Source organism: Rhipicephalus microplus, chromosome 4 (genome assembly GCF_043290135.1).
Source record: "Rhipicephalus microplus isolate Deutch F79 chromosome 4, USDA_Rmic, whole genome shotgun sequence".
Taxonomy (NCBI): domain Eukaryota; kingdom Metazoa; phylum Arthropoda; class Arachnida; order Ixodida; family Ixodidae; genus Rhipicephalus; species Rhipicephalus microplus.
This window is the reverse complement of record NC_134703.1, coordinates 112,399,878-112,427,222: the sequence shown is the minus strand read 5'-3', so window position 1 is coordinate 112,427,222 and position 27,345 is coordinate 112,399,878. Positions and strand designations below refer to the sequence as shown.

General features: G+C 46.5%; 1 protein-coding gene across 7 annotated transcripts in view; it reads left to right on the top strand.

Moving 5' to 3' along the window:
* Window positions 1–7,901: 7,901 nt before the first annotated feature.
* The window catches only part of LOC119172825 (uncharacterized), a 246,908-nt gene continuing 227,464 nt past the window's right edge, over window positions 7,902–27,345 (top strand). For 4 of the 7 annotated variants that reach the window (XM_075893505.1, XM_075893504.1, XM_075893503.1 and 1 more), the window contains exon 1: window positions 7,902–8,325. In XM_075893505.1, coding sequence (XP_075749620.1) covers window positions 8,217–8,325 — 109 coding nt within the window. In that variant the 5' untranslated portion in view covers window positions 7,902–8,216. The remainder of the gene's footprint in view (window positions 8,326–27,345) is intronic. The other 3 variants (XM_075893506.1, XM_075893507.1, XM_075893508.1) reach the window with 3 other exon arrangements.

Sequence of the window (27,345 nt, the reverse complement as noted above, 5' to 3'; positions counted from 1 at the left end):
ACGCTGGCAATTAAAAGGAGGCTCATTGTACGACGTCTACATGTCGGAACAAAAACCGCAGTTTTATTAAAATTGATTGATATGTGGGGTTTAGCGTCCCAAAATCACCATGTGATTATGAGAGACACCGTAGTGGAGAGACACCGTAGTACCACATATCTTTGTGGTAAAGTGCTTGACTGCCACGCAAGGTGCCTGGGTTTGATTCTGGCTCCAGTCCCGATATTAAATGCGAAGAATTTCTTAGCGAATTTAGACGACTTTGAGCGCATCTATCTATCTGTCTAACCGCTTACGTTTGGGTGCTCTCGTGGTACACCCCCTAACTTGGCGTGAGCCAACATAGGCATGGGATATTGATTTGTGGGGTTTAACGTCCCAAAATCACCATATGATTATGAGAGACGCCGTAGTGGAGGGCTCCGGAAATTTTGACCACCTGGGGTTCTTTAACGTGCGCCCAAATCTGAGCACACGGGCCTACAACATTTCCGCCTCCATCGGAAATGCAGCCGCCGCAGCCGGGAAACATAGGCATGGGAGGGTGAGACAATTTGATGAATATAACACGCTGGTCAAGAGAAGAACAATGTCACAATCCCGTCGCGTTTGTCGTCTAACAATTCCCGCTAGACAGTGGCACATATCCACGGGCGCGTATGTGCCGCTGGTATGCAGGCATGTGCCCCAGGTGATTGACACCTAATATCTACCCAAAACGATGAGAACAAATGGGCAATTTTAACGCGCGAGCGTTCAGAAATACGCGACACCGGTAGCATCGACCCGACGAATACAAAAAATAAATGTTAGGGTCCCAGCTGGAATCGAACCCAAGCATTCTTTGTGGTAATGAAGCATTCTACCACAGAGCTACGCCAGGTCTCGGAAATACCTTTCAAATAGAGGCTAATCTCTGTGAAATGTCAATAGGGGTTTCAGTGCTTCCTACCCAATTTTATAAACATTACATATGTACTCCTTTGATATAGCCGCCACGTCAAGTTAACGTCAATTGCGGTTAGTTGCCGTGCGCTGAGGTTGATTTATGTAGCAGTGTTCAGGGCCAGCATCCTCGTGAGCATCAGCGCTTCCTATCAGCTTCTGGTGTTTCTAATACGCATGTTTTAGTTGGCACTGTTGCGCAAGTGCAAACAGCTGGTTCTATAAACGCCTGCAACTCTTCAACATATATCTGGGCACGCGAAACTTGTACATAATTTCAGCGTCATTTCATTACGTGTCGCTCGATGAAACAATTTCAGCACGGTCACGTTCTCTCCGCATGCTTCGCATAACGTCGATTCCCAGACACGTGAATCTGTCAATTTTTTTCTTATTGCTTGCATCTGTCACCAACCGCCACTCACCGACACCGCCGCCGATACCCAGTAGAATGGGTTACGCGGGATAACGCTCTCGCATTGTTGTTATCAATGACTATTCTCACCGTTCCTGCACTGGAACAGAATGTGGTCGATCTGCGACGTACATTCTCGTATTACAGCCCGTAGTATGCGGGCAGGTGCTACTCGTGACTGCTCAAAAGGGTATTATGACGTAGGTGATAGGCACCTCATATATTTCATTTCATGACCCTTCGGTCATTTTCGACAGATATTCATATCTTTCCCAGTGAATTTTTCATATACTAAGTAAGGAAGCGACCACGAGAGTTTAGCTGGAAGAAGGCGGATTGATCGATCAATCGATAGATAGATAGATAGATAGATAGATAGATAGATAGATAGATAGATAGATAAATAGATAGATAGATAGATAGATAGATAGATAGATAGATAGATAGATAGATAGATAGATAGATAGATAGATAGATAGATAGATAGATAGATAGATAGATAGATAGATAGATAGATAGATAGATAGATAGATAGATAGATAGATCAAACTGGTCAGGTGCTCTTGGTTCACAAAGAAATTTTTACAATTTAAATTTTTTTTCTCGCCAGCCGCAAAGGTCGCTGTAGTCCACATATTACCAGAAGAATACATCACACCTGTAGAAGTTATTTTCATTACACTACTGCGGTAAACGATGGGTCCATGACTGAACCCTCGATGATGAGGAACACTTCAATGCGAGGCACCTTCTCACGCTGTATAAAGTCTAAGTATTGGCGAAGACACGTCCCCCAGTTGAAATGTTTGCTCAAAACTGTCTTCTCTTGGTCACTCGATTCACTCATTTCAATTTTCTGTGATATCTTTGTGATACTTTATTGATCGTATGTGCGAATGCGTTTTCGTTTTTTTTTCACGTACCCTCATGCATACAAATCACGTCCAGAGCAAATATGTAATTAAAAATTTAGTGAACTCATTTTTAAAGAGCCTCTATACTACCCAGAAACCAATCATCAGTGAGTGGTTCCTGTCTCGTCTTCCCTACCTTTCCTTCAGACACTATGTCCCACTTGACTCATACTTATCCATAAAGCACGTGGACAACGTCACCACATAAGCATTTAGCCTAGCAGGATTTTGCGTTTTTTTCAGCTCCTCGCTGTTATGTGTCTTAGTGCGTTCAGAAACGCCCGAAACAAAGTGAAATCAGTTGATTGCCCACGAAAACCATGCCAGATAAAGCAGAATGTGTGTGTGACATCGTAGTAAAGCATGCTGAGCTAATTCACAATTGATATTTTTTGTACATGTAAGAATGAAGAGCTTGTTTCCTCCTGAGATCAGCTTAACAGACTGCTGTCATCACCTAATGCACCCAAAGATTGGGAAAGCCAGAAGAGAATTATGCGATCCCTTTTTCTAGCGCCCTTTAGAGTACTTCTGAGACATCCAGCTACCGTGTACCTAAATGTGATGCACTTTTAAACTAAAATATTCCCTTTGTTCCAATTCTTTCCGTGCCCTTAGTCTCTGCTCTATACACTAATTCGGTTCGCCATCTAGCGTTGCGTGTACGAGTACATTTCTTTATCTTGTTAACCTCGTGAACTACCGAAATCAGCGTGTGGACAGGGAACTTTGCTGTCCCGCCATTTACAATGTCCGCCGTACGCAAATTATTTGACCCGTTTCGTGGAACCCGCTCCGCCCCATTTACGAGAACGCCCATATACACTTAGCCTCGAGCGCAACGCGCCTAATTGGAACGAGGCCATCCTTTTTCATATTTTTTTGACCTGCGGTGTTTCCTTCTTTTTATTTTTAGTGAAATTTTGCAAGAGTTTCACGTAAAGCCAATGCTTTTGCAATAAGCGTCGCTGGTTGGCGTATATCCTGATGGTGGCTGTGACAGGGGTGTTGATGATGCCTGGCAGCTGTCTGGCATCATGGCAGACAATGTCTCCACCTGCACATACATACATACATACATACATACATACATACATACATACATACATACATACATACATACATGCATACATACATACATACATACATACATACATACATACATACATACATACATACATACATACATACATACATACATACATACATACATACATACATACATACATACATACATACATACATACATACATACATTTATGAACAGGCGTATTACAGTCCATGATAATTACAGGATCTTCCATACCTTTCTTGGGGTGATGGAACTCGAGCTGAAGTTTTATTTAAGTACGAAAGCTGCTGCCGGATGCCCCACCTGGAGTGCGGGGCAAGAGTAACAGTACGTCCCACGTGAACATAATTTAACACAGCTCATGACTGCGCGGACACAAGAGAAGAAGAAGGAACAAAACCGCGGCGCTTCTGTTTCCCCTTTTTTTCTTATGTGCGCGTAGTCATGCGCTGTGTTGACCATTTTAGGGATGTTGGGACGAATATGTCCCACATTTTCTTCTTCAATGAAAACTTTCTACGTCGATTCGTGATGTTATCAGCTCAATTCTTTTCGGGTACAGTGTATCAGGAACATTTAGGAAACCAAAAAATATATATACATACCTTTGGCACATTTACGATTCATGGTATCGGTGACACGCTCAGTTTATATTTGCTTTGTGCTGTCTAACTTTTTTTAAAAAATGGGTTCCCCATTGCGTGCAAGATAGCTAATGTTCTCGACTTAAGGTATTTCCTTGCTTTTCTGGATCATGAAAGAAGTAATGCTAGCATTACTTGGATTTACTGTGAATTTTTTTTTCAATATTGAAGCTGTATATAAGCCAAAAATCATGTTAGCACACTTGACAAAAGATGAAGCAATTTCTTACTTGGCCTAATTACATAACATGCACTGTTTTCTTCAAGTTAGAAAGCCATTATTGTGTTACGAAACAGCACTTTATTAAGGAGAAGACCGTCGAGTCCTTATTTATGCTTTTTTACCACTATGACAGCAGTGGCAATCAGACCGAAAGCTTTGGCTAAAATGCTGCTTCTGAAATTGAAGGCCAAAGAAAATGAATGACAAAATTGATGCTTTAGCTATGAAGCGAAAGAGAAGACAAGATTGCGAGATCTATGAGAAAAGCTAATATATCGGCTATGAATAGAGTTCACGTGTGTGACTCAGCCGTTGTACACGCATTTACAGGATTCAATGCACTTAGTGACATCCAGTTGATGTGGAGCATTGCCATTCACGACCACAATTTTATATATAGACAGAAATTTAGGCGTAACATAGGTGCTTGTCCTCATCTACACCAACCAAAGAGACCAAAAGAAGGTAAAACGGTTGATGTATGCGAAGATTTCGTACAGACCCACTGGGCTGCACACAACAGGCAGAGACACATATTGTGTACCACATCTGGTATATAATAAGGTACCCCACCTTTGTACATTTTGAAGTGCATGTCCCTCTGAACCGCTTGCATGAACAGGTTGGTGCCCTCGTGATACAACGAGACAAATGTTGTCCCACTTTTTCAAAGACACTTCAAGAGTCAAGGGACACATCTGTCCCGTTTTGTTTTATAAACTAATGGTGATATTTTATGCAATTTGCTTCACACTGTTTCTAAGCACGTTCTTTAGGTATTCCACAGACATAATTTCTGCTATCGTGTGAGAAATATTGACAAACCCACGAGGGGTTTAAATATGTTCAAGTATACTGTCACCAACTGGCCCAACTTTCAGTCCTTCTGCTGTATGCCCTACGTAAGGGTAGTATATATGCAGTTACAAACTCTATCGGCGTGGTCGATTTGCAGTGTCTGAAGAGATACTCGCGCGTTTGCGTTGGTATTTTTTATGTAAAACATTTCGCCCACATTTTTTTCGTGGTCTTTGCTAACTTAATATAGTGATGAGGAGTGTGGCCGCCAGTTGTTTACTAGCTCAAATAGTTAATTGTTATCAATTTTTAATCCATCGCTGCCCGTCAAGCGATGCAATTTCGCTTGTACTCACACCTGTGCCAGGCGTTCTTTTAACCACTGTATATTGTCAAAGTCGCGCTCACGTTATGCAGTACACCACGAATTAGTTTACTTGACTTAAAGATTACCTTCACCTGCATACGGAAAGAGAGAGAAAGTGAAAGCTCTTTAATGAAAAACTGTACAAAAGAATGAGAGAAAGACAGCAAAAAGAAAGACGGAGTGGTTAACTAGGACAGAGTCTTGTTGGCTATCCCGGCACTGGCAAATGGGGGGGGGGACGAAAGTTATAGCGGAGGAGAGAAAAGTCACTGATTTAGCCGACGCATAACAGTTGCCCGTTTGACATCATAAAGACTTTCTAACGTGTCTGAGCGCTCATTGGCGCACTAGAACGCTCACTCTTTCACTAATTACCCATTTATTCGAAGGTATCAGGAAACTGCCAATTATAGTTTTGCGTGCGGAATATGGAGCCATCTTGACAATAGTTCAGTAAGCAGTTAAGTACCGTGCCTGTTAGATGTAAGGGGATACTTACGGTTTCCAAGCGAAAGTCAATCTACTTGCGCTTAACATTTTCAGAGCAATGATCGTTTCATATCTGCGTGGCAGTATATTTTGTCACATTTCGTCTCGCCGTGACCATGAATGAATGCTATGAGGATACCTTCGACAACGTCCACAGCGTTTACTGCAGCGACTACTACGTCTTACTTCACAACAACTGCAACAACTATAGAGTGTTTTATTCAGAAAAACAACTTTTATATCGAAGACTGGGTGTAGTGCAAGTATGGCAGCAAGAGTAGCAGTATATTATGGGCAGCAGGCTGGTCAGATCCTAAATAATGCTGCACTTTCTCATCGGGTATCCTAAGTATCATATTTCGTGTCACTTTTGTTCCTTCCGATGCAGTGTAGCTTACTGGATACTTTCTTTGGTGAACCTCCTTGCAACAGAGAGGGGCGAAGTTTTCCACGCAGAAGGCAGCAACTATGCATATTTTTACGGAGTACTTCGGCAGGAGAGTAAATGCATACACTCGAACTGCCTTCAAGAGGAACTTGAGGTCACAGTGCTCATCGCGTGACAAAGGAAGCGGGGAAGGTACACGAGTGAACGACGCGTCCTGTGTATAAAAAGGTCGTAAATAATCAACGTCACCTGCACTGATGCCACTGCATTGCTGTAGAAAAGCTCCCGTACTTCTTTGTGACTGTCTCGTCTTTAGTATGATTAAAACAGTCGTGCGAAAGATGATTTATTGATTTCACGGTAGACTAATCATTCATGTATTAATTTCGGGGTTGTTATAGTGAACTAACGAGAGGGTCTCAATTAGCAATTTATTGAGTTGAGCGTTTGTACATTCTAAAGGCAAGGTGCAGTTATGCAGCGTACATCAGTTACACGAACAGCTTAAACTCCCTATTACCATGTCTTAAAAGACGGCACATTGCTGTGATTATTATTATTATTATTATTATTATTATTATTATTATTGTTATTATTATTATTATTATTAGTAGTAGTAGTAGTAGTAGTAATTTACAGTCAGTTAAGAGCATTGATAGCGCGAAGGAATGAAGAACTAAGAGCTAGTTTTCATTGTGACAATGAGATTGAAGAGACGAAAGATGACACAAAAAAATGGTCATTGAATCAGTAATGCAAGAGGAATTCATGTGACAAGCTGAAAATAATTTTGTGAATAAAAACGGTAGCCGTCGCTCTCTGGTGTTGGAGATAAGTCGCATTATCAGAGTGTCCTCACACGCAGCGATAATGGCCTGTGGTATCGCCGCTGCACCCAGAAACACTGCACCCATAAATGAAACGGGTCCACTCGCTCTATAAAAGCGTGAGTCATCTCCACGAAAGCACAATCGTTCGAAGGAGTTGCCAAGGTTTATCCAGCGCGTGCACAGACTTGAACCATCATGTCGTAGGCAGAAAATCCACTTTCAAAAGCTCATTGCTTCGACACCCGGTCGCGCGTCGACCATACTGCGTTCATGCCACCTGACATACGCCCGATAGAGAGAGAATTGAACGGGCGAAAAGGAGGTGAGCCTGTCGCTGTTTTCTCGGGTAATCAGCACCCGTTTTCGGGCTCGCCGAGAACACAGCGCTCCCACTTGAAACAGTGCTGTCTATTACGGGGCAGCCGGAGACAAACGACCACACGCACTCGCTCCCACTTGGCAGAACGGCAGGCACCACCAGCGTGCTGCAGAACCGGCGGCGCGTACCAGGAGCATCCCTCCAAGACTCGACTGAGGAGGGAGAGAGTCTGGCGTATAACGGTTGTTTCTCGCTCGCGCAAACACACACATAAGAGAGAGACGTCGAGATGAACGGTGACGTCACGCTTAGCGGGCGAGTCAGTCACCTGGTCGGTCCGGGTAAGGGGGTCGGTGGTGCAGCCGGGTGCAGCAAAAGAACAAGTGCGGCAAAAAGGGGGCCACGCGACGAGGCAGCCCCTCCTTCTCTCCTGCCCCCTCGCTCCCCCACTCGAAGAAGGGAACAGGTCCTGAGGCCCTGCGTAGGCTGGGCGTCCCGCTTCCGAAGGACCGGTTGTCCGGATCACTCGAGCCGAGCGCGCTGCCGCCGGAGGAACCAAGTCGCCGCATCGCCCGTAGTGAGCGAGCCGCCGCGGACACTAGCGTCATCAGCCGCCGCACCGAGGAAGGGAATACCGCCGCCGCCGGACACTCCAGGAGTGGTACCACAGGAGCAGCGTCAGCAGCGCGTCGCTGGGAAAGATAGGGACATGGGCACCTGAGGTGCTCGGGGGTGCGCGCGTGTGTGTGTGTCTGTGTGAGCGCGCGACGGAGTCGTGCCGTCGCCGGTCTGAGCCCCTCACGACGAAAGCCATGGCGGCAACGGCTGCCAGCCGGCCACACCGGGTCCACTCGGCGATGCTGCTGTCAACGCCGGTGCTCGTCCCGATGCTGCTGCTCGGATTCATTGCACTTGCGTCAGGTGAGTTCATGACGAGGGACGTAAAAGTGATGTACTTGTGCGTGGTTGAAAGCTCTGGCCGCCTGTATGTGTGGTTCAAACTACCAACCGCCTGTATGAGGTCGCAGATTGGAAACGAGAACTATGTACGCTTCGGACAAGTGCCGGCCACTAGGCCATGCTTGTTCGTTATCTCGTAACACCCTCTCCATCTTTTTATAGTTTATTCCCAGCTCTGTTAAGCGATCGTTTACACTATGAAGGACTGGTTCATCGAGAACGTCCTGCAATGAGAACGTATGCCATCGAGAAAGTTACTGGGCTAAGCACATCAGTATGCCAACAAAAGAAGCAAAAAAAAAGCTAGGAGGCTATACTGTAAGCGACGCATGCGATAAAACGTGTCCCCGTGGTTCATTCACTTGTTGGCTTCATGACTGGATTTGACTGCCAGTACTCTCACTGGGCACGCGCGTCCGATTCACCGCCACCGAACGAGCCATTTCACTGTTTGTTTCGTTGGCGCGTGATGACCGCGGTGACAGCTGTGATGGCCGATGCGCTACGCACGACTGCAGCCACGTCTCTTGTCGGGGATGAAATCTCTACCTCTGTGTATAGGAACGTCCGAAGAGTGGAATCTGTGCCCTGGCGTGCGACGCAAGCTTGTTACGGATTCGCTTTCTGGCTGGCTTCGATATTAAGAGCCCCATGTCTCGGGTTTCTGTTTTCATTCTACGTCGTAGTGGTTAGTTTTGTTGCGCATCACTTAAAAACAAAGCAGACTTTGATGGAGTATTCAATACTGAAACATTACACCTTTTCAATTTTCAGTTCACATCTTGTCTTTCTTTTCTTTTTTTTAAGCGCTTGACTGACGAAAACAGCCGTGCTTTATAGACTACGCTTAGAAACAATAGGATAGTTCACCTATTGTTGACGATGTGCGATAAAGTAATGACCTGAATTTTGATAGCCATTTCATACTTATTTGCTGTCCAAGGGTAGGGAGTACGACTAGCTATTTTCTTGAGGACGAGGTGCCATATATAGCTTCTGTCATCGCTGTAAAAAGAACCTTTGCATATAATCTTGACAGTACTGCCGGTATAATATTGGTCTCAATCTTCCCAAGAAATTAACGAGGTATAGTTTAGTATGAGGTATAGTTTAGTAAAACTAAACTATACCTTATAAGGGCAACAACGTCCTTTAAGTGTATTTCCAAAACTAATACCCCTCTCTAAAGGTATAGCTGCTTCAATTGGGAGTCTCTTCTTTGAGTGAGAGAGAAGTACAAATGAGGGAAGCGAAGGCACGTTAACCTAAACTAAGAGTTGTGGTTTGGTACCCTTCACTATGGAGAACAGGAACGATGCATTAGCTAGTCCGCTGCCATAGTTCTCACTAAGTTAAGCTCACCAACGCCGCCGCAGTCTTCAGGCGAGGGATCACGATAGTTTCCCAGACGGGAAGAGTTCGTCGACTGGTAATGGCTAGACGTTGGCCAGTGAACGCTTGGGTGTGCCCTACTTTTTTTAAAGCACTCGCACTGACCCTCATGCACGAAAGTTGACGTGCGTTATAGCATGCGTGCCTCGTATACCCGCGTCAAGAGTACGGCACCGATGCAATCTACAGTTAGGTGCGCCTGCTGTGGCAAATAAACATGCCCAAGTGCGCGGTTACGTAAGGGAAAGGGTGAGCGGGACAACAATGAGAAGACGGCCCGCAAGCTCTGCTAAGTGTGACCCCGTTCTCAAGACCCGCGTTCGCCGAGAGTTCACCACGGTTTCGCCGTGACAGTGTTTTTTTTTTTTGATAAGTGGTCAGTTGGAACTTCGAGGCACGTATTATGTAGGGACGCCCAGAAGAAAGCTCTTTGTATTCTCCGCTGCACTCGGCAGAAACAGCTGGGCCCCAATGTTTCTTTTTTCTTTATTAAGCTAATTAGCATATAGGAATGCAAGGCACTGTTGGTTGTATACAAATGTGCGGCGAATATGCGTACCTGGAGTGTTTTGGGGAAAACGGCTTGGGAGAAAACTTCGGCGTGTTGCGAATCGAAGGAGCCGAGATTCTCGTTCTCGGCTGGAGGTTAACCGGTCGCCTCGGAGGAAAGCAACTAGACCTGCGTACAGCGCAAACGCAGTAGACGCAAGGCCACCCGAGTCGCACTTGCTTGCCATAGCTACGTGGTACGAAAATCGCAACACTATAAGCGCGGCCCTGCTTCTCCCAACGGTGTATATGTCTTTGTCGCGAGTGGACAGCGGTGTGTGTGTCACGCTTGTGTGTGTGTCGTCTCTTTCTTTGTGGAGTGTCTACATGTGTTTGCGCTGTAAAAGCACCTCTACAATACTTGTATAGGGCCCGAATTTTATCAGTTATCGGATTTTCATATTACTTAATCCGTTCTTAATTCACGTTTCTTGTTCGGTTTGTCCCCCCTAGCTGGGCGATCGCGGTATGACGCTGTTGCAATATTTTCTTACATTTATGGTGAACTATACGACAGCTGTACCAAGTGCCCGTGTGCTATGAGATGTCCGTATTATGGCAATGGTTACGCAAGTACGGAACCCTAAAACCTTTTCATTTATTTTTCTTACACGAGTAAGCTTCGAGACGTACGTGCACAAGTGCATCACAGTGGTGCACATACGTCCTCGAATAGTGCAGACGATCAGGTGGACTTAGGATCTAATTCTGTGTGGCGTAGCTCAGTGTACAATCGCATTCATCTTCGCTTGCGAGAAAGCCATCTATGTTCGCGTGGGTTGGGCAGTGGTTGCTGTTGTGCTTGCAGTCGTCCGACCGTAACTAGTAACACCTCTTAGTCATATAAAAGTAATCGATGTTGAGTATAGAGCAAACTGAGATCGCTTTACGTAAGCCTCGCAGCAAAGAAGAAGCGTATGCCTCGACCAGGTTGCGAGGTGTGTTGCACGAGTGAAACGCGCTCATAGACCAGTCAGAACCGGCCCCGCGGGTCCGTGGCACGAATCGTTAAAAACCGAAAGCTGATTGCACTCTCCACGACGTCAAGTCTCGGAATTCAGTATACACATACGACCTCGCTCACGGAATGAACCTTACCTCTTCCTCCAAGGTCGTGCAAGGCTCCTATATAGTCCCCGAGTTATCCAGTATACCGCCAATGGCGGCGAGGGCCTTCACAGACTGTTGCGCTGTTCGACAGCCTTACACACCGTGTGGCATTGCTGTTGCTCCCGTATTGCAGGAAGCACCGCCAACGCCTGGACGTCTCTGCACCATTATCGTACTATACAGCCCCCCCCCTCACACATCTCACACGCACACAGGACATTTCGCGCGCGAGATGAGACCACGTATATGGCAGATACGACTTATCAGGAGGGCAATTGAAGCCTGAATTTCAGCTAGCAGCATCATGCGTAAGCGGGGACATTTATCAGCATTATACGCACGTTGTCTTAAAGCTGAGCTGGACCAATTTCCCGTTATTTGCATTCATGTCCCAGCTGTTGCATACAACTGTCACTACCACTTTTTTTTATTTCCTCGAAGCTTTCATGTTATTGCCTTACTCGGCGCAGTTCTTGAGCGTGGCACCTTATAGGCGCACACATTTACATTCACACTGTGAAAAAGCGAGACAAACGGATAGACAGTCAAAGATAGAGATATAGAGAGAAAGAGATAGTAACGGCTGTGGAGGTTTTACGTCCCAAAAGCACAATATTATTATTAGGGGACTCGTAGTAGAGGGGCTCAGGAAATTTTGACTACTCGGGGTACCTTACCTTGCGCCTAAATCTAAGCACATGGCCCTCAAGCGTTTTTTTAATCTATCGAATGCGGCAGCGTCTCGTATTTGACCCCGCGATGTTCGAGTCAACATTCTTGTACCATCACCGATGAACCACCACAGCGGGTAGAGAGAAAGTGACCTGCAAGCGGCGGTGCAGTCGATGATTCAATCCACACGCCTATGTTTGAAACTTTTTTCCTCGTAATACACACCTTGCATCTGTGAACGTCGTGAGCCACGTACTAAACTGGCCTTTTTTTTCTTCTTTTTTTCTTTGGTTGTTGTTTTGTTTCGTCCATGCTGTCACGTCCATTTCGTGCCCTAAATCGTCCCGCGCGCCCTATAGTGATGCCGAAGTGGTGGCCGACCGCTTTTCTCTTTATCTTTCTTTATTTTTCTTCACGTCTTGCCACCTCGAGTCATCATCCGGCATCAACGCGTGCAGGCGCTTGTTAAAGCGCGACGCGCAGCGACCGACATATCGCCAGCCTCGCCGCTTCGGGCAGCAAAGGCGGGAATGGAGAACGCGCCGCGGCTGTGTGTGTGTGTGCGCGCGCGTGTGTGGCTGCACCGGGCGAAATTTGAGGCCAGCGAACGTGAGGCAGTTAGCGGCAGCAGCTGATATTGTGCTACTGCACCTCGGATAAACACGCGCTGTGCTAAATTCGGTCTGTTGCACTCGCGTTTAGCTAACAGAGTGTTTTAGCAACTCTGGTTTAACGTGTGGAAAGTAAGGAAACGTCGTCCCATCGTAGTCGGCATGTGGCATTTCTATTTCACTTCAATATTTAGCCACGTGAGTTGCTCATCGTGCACAAAAAAACCTTTGATATGATCGAATTGGCTGGTAGAACGTTTTCGGACTAAAGGAATGGCGTGTAGACTACGACGATACAGTATTTCCTTACGTATAGCTCGCGGTAAACCGCCACTGCTAAAAGTCCTAACTAGCTGGAAACTTTGTAGGACCTGCGACATTGAGCACGGTTTCTTTCATTGGTGGAGCCTTCTGACAGTGTTACTGTCCGCTCAATATTGTTCATATGCCAGAGTGAAATACCTCTCAAATATCTTCTCGTTCAAGTATTCGAAATTCGTTATATATATTTTGGTTATTATACATTTTGATGTGAGATGATGGCCATCGTTTTGAGGAAATAAATCTTTACTTCGTCATTGCCAAAGATGCTTTGCAGTGCGCTTAAAAACAATTGTGTTGTGAGTAGTTTGGATATTTGCTATTGCGTTAGCTGTTTCACTTTGTTGTATTAATCGCGATACCTGCAAGCTGCTAACTCTGCTGATTTGTTTAGGTAAAGATTTTATTCAGCAAGATCACATGCTCCAATTGTTTTACTTCGTCACTGTATTCGCTTTGCAGAAGTAGTAATTCATTAAAAAAAATAGGTGCTGCATTTTGAGAACGGGGTTCAACGGGCGTAAGAAAGAATATGCATTTTTTCATATTTTCGTTCTCTCATCCAATGAAAAAGTTTTTTAACAGCTACAGTCGCTGAAGCCCCATTTCAAGAACTCTGCTTGTTGAAGCGTCGGCTCTAGGGAGCGAGCCCCTGTTGAAAATTTTTTCATCTGACCAAGCTTTCAACTTTCCCTGAACTTGCATCTTACATGGCTTTCTCACACCCGCAACTCGTACGTCGTTTAGGTATGTGGTGTCAGACATGTTGGCCTACGCTCGTTCCATAATGACTACGAAATGGCCCGTTTTAATGTTTCGTTGTGAAATATATACAACCAGAATGACCACGCCACTTCTGTGAGAACATAATGAGAGAAAGACATATCATTTATCACGAATAATAATTGTCAGTGTTTTATGTCGTAAAATTACCGTATCATGAGGAGGGGTGCCACAGTAAAGGGCTCCCGCAATTTGGAGAATTCAGTGTTCTTCAACTTTCAGCTTAATAAAAAATACGTGGTCTTAAAGAATTTCGCATTCATCGACACAGCTCGTCGTGGATGTTTCTGGATCAGGTGGCCACGGGGTGCACATGGATTACGTCACATGCGGGACATACTCTCTACGTGCGTAGATTTCACTAAGTATCCACAAAGCTGCGAAAAACAAAAGAACGCAAAGTTCCACATTTTGAGTGGAACTTCAGAGGCTGCACCCGACTGTCACCACGGCGGCGTGGAGCAGCCGGCGTTCCCCGCGGACACCTTTTCTTTCGAGGCCGGGCTCCAAATTGCTTTCGAGGTCGTTTTCGGCCTCCCCGTCGTTTTCCTTGTCTCACGGCACGGCGAGTAATGAGCCCATAATAGCTGCGGCGCCGCCGCCGTTCAGCCGCGTTGGTGGCGGTTTGTGTACGGTAAGTACGTCTCCACAGCCTGACACCGCTGAGAGCACGCGTTTCGTACGCAAAGAAGAGCGCAAAGCTCTCACGCGTCGTCGTACGCACGCAAACCTGGCGAGAGGAGACCGATGGATCATAAACGAAGTCGCTAAGTGAAAGATAAGTATGTAAGACGTTACGAGGAAACTGAGACCGCAATAAGATCACCCGAAAAAAAAAGAGAAAAAATGACAAAACAGGTAGTATGATGCTATACTTCCACTCGCTCTAACTGTCCCAGAAGGGAAGAGGTGATGGGGTTTGCCATGAAGGAACAGCTCTGCGAACGCCAATGCGAAACGTCCGTCGTCTACTGGAGTTCTTGACTTGGTAAAGCATATGCTTTCGTTCATCAACTGTAGCGAGGGGCGGACGCGACACATATATCTTCGCCTTGTGTCCGTATACGAAGACCTTGCGATGCTGGGAAATGCATATAGGATAAAGAAAACAAGCCGAGACGCCGAGTGCCACGAACTGTTAATGACGTTAACGCCGTTCGGCCGCTGCATTCGAAGGACGTAAGCGGCTGATCCTTCCGGTGTCCCTTTAGAGGACACTCGGGGCACGGCCCATAGTGCAGCTTCAATGCGTGGCATTTCCGAAGTGGACGACGACTAATTGCACCAGCGGGAGTCGAGGAGGACACCGATCGCCTAATTGGGCCGCCGCGTTCGATTGCCCGCACGGGAGAAGGCGTACTTGTGAGTGTATGAACGTGTTCTGTAAACAAGCACAAGACCTCACGAGATCAGTGAAACGAGGCCTGGCCAGTATACGATATTCCCCTGCAAAGTTTGTGTTTCTTGGTTCGGTATGCGACGTGGAGCATTGGTGTGCCGTCGCACCCATGTAAGCGAATGGACTGAAAACACAAGCAAAGAAGCGTGTAGTTTCTTGTGTATTTACAACGAACCCACTACTAGCCATGGTGCACCACTGCCCTTAGAAAGTGCTGAGTTGCGAATGATTAATTTCGGAGATTCGATCTCGCTGCACGTTCCATCCAAGAGTCCCACCTTAGCTGTGAAGCTATTACCTCGAATAGTGAGACGATTAGGGCTTCCCATTAGGGCCGTAACTATGCATGTTGAAGCGGCGAAATATGTGATTTGCGCTTTGTAATCGTACATTGGCGTTAAGTAATTTGCAGAAGTTTCCTCTCTGCGTTTTTGCGTGGGAACGTCGGACAGAAGCTGCCATGATAGCTCAGTGGTTAGATCATCGAACGCGTTATTCAACGTCGGACAGAAATATTTTTGTTGCTCTTTTTCCTTGCATACTAATATGAGGCACAAGGGTAAAGTGACACTACCTTTTAGTCTGTTGCCATCTCAGTTTGGACACCCCGCCAGTGCACCTCACAGTTACTCCGCATCGGAAATAAGTCACGCGTGGTGAAGCAGGGATCATAGTGCTGGGCTTACTCAGAGGTTGCGGGTTTTATCCCAGCCACGGCGGTCGCATGGCAGAAGCCCATGCATGTACTGTGCGATGCCAGTGCGCAATCGAAACACTTGATAGTCGAAATTTCCGGGGCCCTCTACGGCAATTCTCATAACCATTCCGTGGTTTAGGACGTAAAACCTCAGGTATTACTCGGGACACCCATTCAACAGCCTTGTAAAGGAAAGTAATCGTATCCGCATTCAGGCCCCACTGAACAACATTCGGTATTGTTCACCGACGCAACATGTTAGCACGGGCACGGAGGAAAAGCCCTGGGGCGATTTAGTAAAATATTTCAAATGAATAGTATTCTAAGCTACACACAAGATTATATATATATATATATATATATATATATATATATATATATATATATATATATATTTATATATATATATTCTTAAGCATCTTTATTTTATCTGACAACACGAAAAAGAATATCGCTACTCTCAGACAACATAACAAATACATGAGTTCTGCTTTGGCATTACGCTAACTGATGAATAAAGTGACCAGAAGTTTCATGGGGTACAAGATCTGCTGCTGCTATTGCAATCTCGACAATGCGATATTACGTTCCATCAGGGTTTGTAGTAGCTCCTGTGATATCCGCCTGCTTCGTGCGTAGGAGGCATTCCGGTATGGGCGACGAACGCAGAAAAACTATTTTTTGTGTTGTTGTTGTTGTTGGCAAGCCCGTGTTCAGCTAGTCACATTCCGGCTCCCTAAGAAGCACAAAAAACTTGAAAAAAAAAGTAGTGGTCGCAACTTGTCGACAGTGTCCCAAGCCGGATTGGCTTGCGTCGGCACGAAGTGTGTTTCTTCATGCATGCCAGGGGAATTAATTGGGTCGCAGGGCACGTCTCGCGTTTTCCACTCTGCCGTCATGCATACTTTCTCATGCAGTAGTGTAAAACAATGAGACACACAGAGAAGAAAAAAAAATGAGGCTACTTTTCAAGCCTGCTTGGTGTGTACCGCTCCGCGATATAGTCGTCGCGAAGTTGCACTGCGTTCGTGACTCGGGCGTTGGAGACAAGGGGAAAACGACAACATCATACGCGCGCACGATCTGGAGAAGTAGAAAAATAAAGTAAAACAAATAGAAGTGCGTCTGTAAGGCGTTCACACCGCGTGTGGTTACGACTTTTTCCTCAAAAGGCCAGCGCCGCCAAATGGAATGACATTTGTGGTATGCACTCTCACTGGACAAAGTAATCGAGTTTGCCGTGCGAGGATGGCACACGTTAATTTCTTTTGGTCTTTTAGGAAACAGTCCATTGCTCCTATTTTCATTTTGCTGCCGTCGAGGCTACTGGAGCCTGGTTGGGACATTAATTTTTTTGAACTTTTGAAATCTACTGTATACTTTATTACGAAAGAGCAGCATTCTATTGCACAAATTCTTGCTTAGTAGTGCCAGGTTGGGAGTGTAGCTATATAACTATAATTTTAAGAGCTTGGGGAGATCAGTTCTACTTTCCTCGCCCCTTTGCTATTGCACTATGCCAAGCCATGTCCCATTGCCCCTTATTGGAGCTCCTTCTAGCAAGAATAACTCTACAAAGTTCCCGTTAGCAACATGTGCGCATATGTAACTGGGCGCCGAAACTTGATAGTTCACTGCTGAATTTAGAGTTAGGCAATGTTTCTGGACATCACTGTTCCATCACTCATGCTTGCGTCCAGCGTTAGCATTCTTTCATAAGCGATCCACTGCTGATTGCTGCTCATTAGACAAATGCGATCTGCACTTACGTTCGTCTTTACGTAACATTTATAAGGACGATTTTCACACGACGGAACGGATGCTGCTTCTGACAATACCAATATGGCATGCTTGCTGTAATATCGTTAATTTACGGCAGCATTTATATTATTTTGCATCTTGACGGGTACTGTTTCTATCGGACTGTCAGCGCTAACAATTTCTAGCTGTGGAAGTATCGCGCTGTTTATGGGTTTCCTGCCTGCGCTGCTTGCCTGAGTGTTAAGCCACAAGATGGCGGCCGTGGTGTCAGTGGGCACTGTCGTGCTGTCCTTAAAACAGGGACACTCTACTGGTGCCCTTATTAAACTCTTGCTCTATCGATACTTCACTGCTTTTTAATTTGCCTATCTGATTTTGCGATGGAAGATGAGGATCAAAGCGTTGGCGGCTTTGAGTCCCGCATTCCTAAGACCCGGAAAGTGACTGGGCGAAACGGAACAAAACGAGATAATAACACCACCCACCGCGAGGCTCGAACGATTTCTCGCGCTGCTGCTCCGCTTCTGATACTGTCAGTTGAAACAGGAACAAAGTGCTTGATAGGCAAAGCCGGAAAAAAAAGTGCGGAGGTATAGACTTCGTCCGCGCATTTTCTTTCTTTTGTTCCATCCTCACTCTATCTAAGCAACGCTATGTGGACGCAGACGAATTGGACATGCAGCTCCTACTTGACTGCCATTCCATTGCCGACAAGCTCGGGTGTGCTACTTTCTTTTTCCATCGGCCATTGAACGTCGAGGAAAATGATATCACATTTTACCGGTTGCACTACTCCGCCGTCTGCGCACTGAAATAGACGGCCGTAGAGATTTTGAACGAGAACGCGCGAACAAACAACGAAAAAGGGTTGCCACTACCAGTGCCACATCTGTCATGGTCCGGGACAGGTTGTGGCAAAAAGGGCGGCTGCCGAATTGCCGCCATATTCTGACAGTTTTGCCCCTCTCCTCCCGCTACGCACGATGCCGCGCAAGGCTTCCAAGGCTTCCCCGGTACCGTCGTTATGGCCGACTTCACCTTGAATCTGTCTACGTGAACAGAAGGTCTAGGCGCTTCACTGTTGCTGGACCACCGGCGAATGCATACAGATAGACAGACATTCGCGGTGATTCGAAGGGTTTCCCGAGAACTCCCCTATAATTCAGCTCGCTATCAGACCACGCTCTTAGGCGTCCTTCAGGTCGGTTTGTACTGCACATCCTCGTGCGCGAGTCGTACACTGTCGTGTCACCTGCTTGTCCCGTACGGGCGAAAAAGAGCAAGATGAGGAAAAAAGAAAGCGAGCGTCGCTTCGGAGACGAGACGTATCGAACGGTATACGGTCGCGTATCGAACGCTCAAAACATCCCGCCGCGGGGCGCTGCTTCTCGAGCGTGCCTCCTATCCGGCTGCGGGACGCCTATAAATACCGTATACCACACAGGACAAGGCGCATCAGCGCCGAAGAAGCCGCACCGATATATTTCGGGAACGCACAGACACTTACTTCCTACATAGCGGAGCTTCAGGATGAGCGGCGCGCGCGCCTTGGCCGTCGTGCATGGCCCCGAGCATCTTTCTGCCGGGCCGCTTGACTCCTCCGCGGCTTCCCTCATTTCTGATTTGGTGCGGTCGTGCTCATTTCTGCCGTTTCTTTGCCCGTCTTCCGTTCTTTTATTTTTCTTTTTTTTTTCGGAGGAACGACCCGTTCTCGGGCTTTCTGCGTGCACGGCCGGGTCACACAGACACAAACGGCGCCGAGAGAAGTGAACCGTGCAGCCTCCCAAGCGAGCCGTGATGGGGTAGAACATCTACAACGCCGCTGTGGCGGTGGCCGTTCGTTTGGCACGGGACATGTAAACATTGGCAAGTGTGTGTGTATGTATGTGCGCGTGTGTTCGCTTCAACGTCCGTGCGTAATTCACTACCAGTGCACCCAACGTTGTGGCATCCTCAAGCGTGGACTGCTATGACGACTGTAGGGAGAAATAATTGTTCTCCGATTATTCATTGCGCGATCGTGCGGACGAACAGCGTATGTGTACCGCAGCGTGAATGAGAACTTACCTAAGATTTGTGTAAGGAGTAATTGTTTAACAGTTCTGAGTTACGAGGATTGTAAGGAATGCGGATGTCTCTGTATCTGCTTGTGGAGGACTAGTTGTTAGGGTGTCTGACTGCTCACCCAAAGGTCACGGGATCGAATCTCGGCCGCAGAGGCCGCATTTCGTTCGTGCAAAACTATAGAGCCGAGTGAGTTTATTTAGGTTCGCTTTAAGGAATGCTATAGGGTGTAAAATTTCCGTAATCCTCAACTATGGTATCTCTCATCATCATGTCGTGGTTTAGGGACTTATACGACTCCAACAGTTAACGTGTCTCTGTTTATCACTACTGTACTTAAAGTTAAAGCACTGAAATACCTGTATTCTGTTGCGTTTACAACGCGGTTGTTTGTTATGCTCTGTGCAGGGCACGGGAGGTTTATTGCGCAGTGCGTTGAACACGCGTTTTGCCGGCTTCGGAAGCATACTGCACCGCTTTAGCGAGACATCGCGCAGTTGTATGGCCAGACTCCGCTTTATACTTGGCTTGACTTGACTTGGCAGTGTGTGTAGCCACGCTGCAGCGTACTCACACACGTACAAGCACCGGTTGTAGAACACGAAAGGGGGAGGATCCGTCGCCGCGCCGTCGTGACTTGCAGCCGGTTTGCGGACCTCACCACGGTGTTACGGACCGGCCGCTTACGACTTTCCTAACCCAGAGACTCACATATACCCGTTTCTTTGCGCTGCGGCCTCTTTCTCGCGGGTAATCGCGCCATGCATCTGATCCGCCCTCTCCACGTTTTGCCGTTAGAGTATGGCAATGACGATAAAACGGGAAGAACTCAAAGAGCCGACCAGCCAAGTGCGTGAACGATGCGATACGGCTGCAGTCGTAGTGCTCGCGTGGCCTGTTATTATTTTTGGCGTGCGACACGACATTGCCCACGACCTCCCAGGCTGCATTGCAACCGACGAGAAGCTAATCTCACTACGAAGCTCTGATGCTCCTTCTTTAGCTACAATGTGGCTAACTCGAAGTTATACGAAGTGATCGTTTATCGGCTCCAAAAATGCACGTCGCGCTTCCAGAAGCCGATAAACGCATAAACAGAATTCCAGAAGTCGATTCCTGAAGCCTTTGCTTAATTCAAGAAATCGATTCACGATTCCACAATTTACACAATTCATGATTCCAGAAGTCAGAAGACGTGCATTCCAAAAGTCGATTCACACGATTCCAGAAACGTCTTCTCTTCGTGACACACGTGCACGCAAGAAAAGACGAGCATTCAAAACGTTAGGGGGCTTCAAATGCAAAAGAAACGAAGTGCAAAAGCAGCTCTGTTCAACATATATGAAACTAGTTGCTCGTAACGGCACAATTTGACGTATAGTTCGAAGCCACGAAGTTTCAGATCAGGTTGGGAGTTGGTGAATACAGGCTCTATGTTTGCGTCATATTATGTCCTAAAGTAATAAAGAATGGGCCATATATACTCAAGTCTCTTTGTATAATACTGTGTAGATGCAATTTTATTCTTTCTTATTGCATCGTTTTTAAAGTGTTCGCTGACTGAGACAGCTCTTACAAAAAGCAGATCACTTTTGCGGGTATAATATGTAAACTGTAGAAGGACTGAAAGCTATTGGCCAATTGGTGACAGTACTTGAACTTGAAGCGCTGCGGTTTGTCCCTTATTCTCTTGTGTCCGAAACGTCGTGCGCTGTGTTGAAATATTTATTTATTTATTTATTTATTTATTTAATACATACTGCGGACACTAAGTGGTCCAAGCAGGAAGGGCACGTCACGTATACCACAGGCGTAATGACGTACATCATACGAAAAACACACTTTGTTTTACACGCTACAATACACTTCGTTATGTAACACCATCACGCTTCGCTCTATACAATACAATAAACTTCAATATGCAAAGCAACAACATACCCGGTTCTACAACACTACATTACACTATGTTCCACAACACAAGTAGTAACTTACGCCAAACAACGACAATACATTGCATACCTCATACTATACAATACGTTACACATATGTTACAATAAATGAGATTCGCATAACTTGTTCCAATCCGACACTGTTCGAGGAAAAAAAGAATACATAAAGGCATCGGTTCTCGCAAAAAATGGGGTTAGCAAATCGGGATGATGATGTCGTGTGTTCCTTGTTGACAGAAAAGATAAGTAAGGCGATGAATCGATTGCGAGTTTTTGATTAAGTAATAATTGAAGGTCAAACATATGGTCAAACAATAAGGTAACGCCTGCTTAGAAAGGTAAACTGGCCATTTAATATTGGCTGATCGGTAATATTAATGCGCACTAAGCTTACACACACCAGAAAAACTCGTGAACCACGAGAAAGCTGCGTGGGCGTTGCTGGGTTCTACGTTTGTCAAAGTGGTAGCACATCTCATAGTGAATTTTCATCAAAATAAATGGGTAAAGACAATATCTGGGAACAAGATACAGTACAGTAGTTTACTGTATACTATACAAATACATTAGAACGTATTACGATACCGTAAAATACAATACAACGCATGATAAAAGAGGATAGGCGCGAAGAAAGGCACACAAAAGTGCAGATCAAGACATCACTCCTCATGTGTCCGTGTCTGCATGTCCACTTTCTTTAATCGGGGACCCAAAAACTAGCTCGTTTTTCAATAGAGGGGAATATAGTAAATGCAATGCAATATAGCAAAAGACAGTATTTCGTAGCAGGGTAGCAGGATATATAGCAGGATGTTAGACTTTGGGTAACTTGCTCGACTAATTCGTCGTCGTGCTCTAACACAGTTCAGTCTAAGCCTGAAAAGGCTGTTGCAGAGAAGGAAATCATACGCAACAGGATGAGCGCTAAATTTCTAACCTGTAAAGCAAAACAAGATCATGTTGTACCTACTTGCCGAAACTACCATACTTGTCCCTCAACCTGCATTCAACAGCAGTTCCCCAGTTTCGTATGGAGGAATGCCACTTCCCGCGCATATTATCGTATTCTCGCTTTAACATATCTATTGTCTAGGCCACTGGAGCGTCTGAACAGAAGGGAGAGTGCGAGGAACAGGTCTTCGTCCGTCTTTTCGCTTCGTACGTCAAACTAGCTGGGCGCGCGAGGTCGAGAACTTGCACGCCTTGGCGCGTCCTGCAGCGCTCAGCGAGCAGCCTGGTAGCTGCGCAGCGGGAATGGCGGCGTGTTTGAAAGGACCTGCTGGGAAGCTCGGGCGAATCTAAGATTGCCGCGGTGAACGTGCAAGCACGAACCGGTGGAGGCGTTGAATCGCGTCGCATACACGCGCGCAGCGATTCGCGTACTTTTCTTCTTTAGGTACACGGTCTCCAGCTGCTGTCAAGTTCATGCTCGCCTTCCCACAGCTCTCTTTTATTTCCGAAGTGAAGAATGAGAGTACCAACGCGTTCTATAACAAAATTAGGGGCGAGGTGCTCGCGATTCTCGATATTCGCTCTCGGAGGCGAGAGGATGGGTGCGAGAGCTTGACCGGCCGGCAAATCACCTCAGCTACAGCGAGTGCACGAGTAAGCAAAAAAACGAAAGAATAGAAAACTGACACGCTCCGCTGGCCCGTAGCGCTGGACGCTCCTATCCTGGGTCGTATTTTCTTAAGTTTTCTTTTTCTCGGCGTATGCTTCTAAAGAATTGCTGAGTGGGGCTGGCTGACCGACCTTGAGGGAGCGCGCGCATGCAGCGCATCGTCCCGAACCGTGAAGCGGGTTGCGCCGGTTTAAGAGAGCAGCGGCAGCCACCTCGAAGTCGGGGAGTTGCCTCGGAAGAGACGCACCTCCGCCGTCTCGGCCGCCGCTTCGGACACGCGATCTGAATTTACGGCGTCTCGCTTGCTTCCTGAACTCGAGCACCCCTCCCTCGCCCGGAGGTGCGCGCAGGTCGGATCGCCCCGGGTGGACCGGCCAAGCCCCTGTCTGCTCTCCCCCTTCCCGCGCTTGACTTCCTTCATCCATCCATTGTTGTCGGTGCCCCGCCAAGGAATCGGGAATGAGAGGCACTGTTACGGGGCGCGAGCATGTGCCGTCATTGCGTCACACGACAGACAACGTCGTTTGACGGGTAAGGGTAAAGGAGGGGGACTGGTTACGTTTAGTTCTTTGAGTATGTTAACGGCCCGTCCAGAAGGTATGGCGCGTTTGCTATGCGTGACCAAGAACCACCGTACACTTATAATAGCGTTTGCAATATACACGACCGGGTTTCACAATTGCAGTTGATTGATGGACAAGCAGTTTTCGTCACTGCTGACTACTATTCTGCTGGCAAGGTCTTGGTGAATGTAGTACGTGAAAGCCTAGCCGTTATCTAAAACAGAAGTATATTTCCACAATCTTCCAAAATGCGTGTTTTAAACTTGATGCACCGTCATGTAAGTGGTACAAAAGGCAGGTACCAGGCCGGTCTTTCTTCGGAGTTCATTTAAGGAGAAAAAGTTATATCAAGAAAGCTACGCCACCATACATGATTTGATAGTCTTTTCACGTCTTTTTTGTTTGTTTTCCAAAAATTGATTACGCAATAGTGAGCGTAAGAGTTCCGCAAATTGCTACCTGGTTAGGTTATGAAAGTTCACTTGTAGTTATTGTCCGGTTTTTCTGCATTTTTTTTCGTGTTCTGTGGACATAGGCAAGTATATATCCTTTGCTCTTTCTATTTCCTCCATCCGACCGTGTCAATATCTGGTACGTTACAGCGGAACTGACACTGCAAATCAAAAGCGGCATCACCTGCCGTATTTCACATCTGTGCCCTACCGGGCTTTTCGCCACAGCGCGAAAGGCCTATTCACATTTCAGGCAGCCTAACTATACGTCTATAATCTACTTAACCATGTTCGACCACAGGATGGCACACGTTTTCCTTCCGCCTGTCGTGAAACTTTTCCCGCGCATAGTGGTGACGAATACGCAAAGGGAACTAAGTTCGCACCCTTACGAACGCGGCGTTTTCCTCATGCATCGCCCGTCGTCGTTGAAAGGAACGCGTAGGTGAATATTTGCCGCATATATAATGTCCGGAACTTTACCGTCTGGGTGCGCGCGAAATTCCGTATATGCAGACACCGAAGAGCCCAACATAACACGGCGAGTAAGGTGACCGCAACCAGTGTGTAATGATGTTAGCTTTAAAAGAGGCACTGCTGAAGCTCCTCATTTCCATTTCAGCAGGGAAGTATATCACTTGAACGCCCATGTTCATGACGTCATTGTGCATGCACGAGTTCTCTTTTAAAACAAAAAACAAAACAAATGTGTGTGTGTCGGGTTGGGGGGGGGGGGCAACGTAGTAACAGAGTGGGATGCTAGTGAGAAGTGCGAGTGCTATACATAGTGCACTGTTTTCGTTGAAGAAGCTTAAAATTTAAATAAATATTTGGCTAAGCGGAAGCGTTGCGAACTTTCTACCTATATTGGGATATCCTGCGCGGAAAGGCGTACACAAGCTTTGCGCTCCTGTACCTCATTCCGACAATAACTTGCGTCTTTGTGCGTGAATACGTTTATGCAACGTGTTAGCACTGCCGGGGATAATGGAGTGTTCCTAATAGATGGCGTAAGTTATGCACCACGTCGCCTCCCACGTAGCTAATCTCTTTCCCTGTCCGAACACGACGTCTCCGACCGACACTGTCGGGCGTGTTATCGTTTTTGTGTTTTGCTATCAATCTTCCTCTCCGAGGCAGCACTCACTAATCTTATTTTCCAGTAAAGCGGATTTGAGGTGAAGCGCCACGGGCAACAGTGCAAAAGAAGATTACACGAAGGTTCGGGGAGGGCAGTGCGCGCAAGGATGTCTACGGGCACGTACTTCATGGCGAAGAAACACTTTTTTTTTCACGGAGAAACAATTTTCTGACACCACTCTCGGGTTCGACAGAGACCTTAATGGCAGACGTTTGAGACGGTTAAGAACCAAGAAAATGGTTGAGAGTATCGATTTTGAATTTTCCTCGGTGGAAAGTTGAACTATTTCGTACGGGCTATTTAAACGAAAGTAACTATGCAGAAGTTTTCTCTTGCGTCCTTGGCGGCACGCCCAGCTTTAATTATCAATTTTTTGTGCTTTATAACGTACTTGTCAACTTTCTCCTTCGTTTGCCTCGGAAGTCTTCCTATAGCTCCTGCAAAGTGGCCTATACTGACCTTCGCGAAAGATAAGGCTTTGCCTGCTAGCTCGCTTGCTTGAATTTATGTTGCCGGGGAAATTATTTGCTCGCTTGCTGGCTTCCTCGCGTGTGGGTATGTGCGCGTGTCCGTGCGTGTTTGCATTAGACAGTGATGTTAGCCACTTTTACAAAAATAAGTGAGCTTTCTGAAGTGTTGAAAGACTTGGAAAAGCCTATCGTGTGAGTATATTCAGAAGCACAACGCGTGCCGCTGAAACAGCGAGTACTCTGCCTTATTCGGCTCTTGAGCATAATTTGTTTTCTGAAAACTTTGTAGGTGATAAGCTCCAAGTGTCGCTCGCTTGTTTACGGAAGTCATGGTGCTTGCCCCTTGCGTGCATCGTATACATCCACTGCGGAAGCCGTTATTTGTCGATGATAAGAAATTACGATGCGTCTCCGCGCTGTTCTCTAACTTGCGCGCGACTTATAAGCTCGCCAAGATTTGAACCACGCGCGCCAAGGCTATTCGTGGACGCATTTTATTCGAGCTGCTTAACAAAAGTTTATCTCTCTTTCTTTCTCTGGAGCGTGAAACTACTCCCTTTGAAACTAAAACAAAAGAAATATTTCACTGTTGAAGGCTGGCACCTGAAGCGAGACTGAAAAATCGTTTAGAGGAGTTGCGTTCAGAGGATAAAGAACAGAGATAGAGAAACAGGAAAGGCAGAATAGGGAGATAGAGAGATAGGGAATAAGAATGTAAGTAAACGCTTCCTTTTCGAAACTGTTTCTGTAGTCAACAAGCTACACTCGAAAGTGATCTCATTTCCGGATCAGGACGCCACTCAGTACAGTCGTTTCAAACGCCGAGTTCGAAAGAGTGGAACGGCGCTGCTCAAGCGTGCATTACACGAGCAGTGAGCACACGTGACCCTTGTCATGCTCAGGGAAACGTGCAGAACGTTGAACTTTTTCGCGGTGAGCTTCTTCCTGCCCCTTTCGCTGCTTGCATTTTTCTTTTAATCCCGCGAGATGGGGGAGGCTGTTGTCGGTGCTAAGCTTCAAATCTCGTCTTTTAGTTTTACTTTTGCTTGCGCAACTCTACCGACGCGTGCATATCCTTAGGTCGTTGGGATCGTTTAGTCCGGAATCGCTCGAAAGAAACATCGTTCTTTCGAGCAGGAAACGGTTGCTCGTGTTTTCCCACCGTACGACTCGAAGAGCAGTCACGATCTCAGCCGTGACCTCGGCTTAGAGGCTGGATAGCAGAACGACGGAGAACTTGTGTATATTCGTAAAAGTGCAACGGCCATCTTGAACTTCGTATACCTTGCATGGGGCTCGAGGATTACCGAAGGTTTCATTCTCACACTGATAGCGTGGGTAGATGGAGCCCTTGTATGCCATGTAAGACTGCTAGACATCATACAGATCCTCCCTTGCGCAGTGATCTTTTATTCAGGCCACGAGA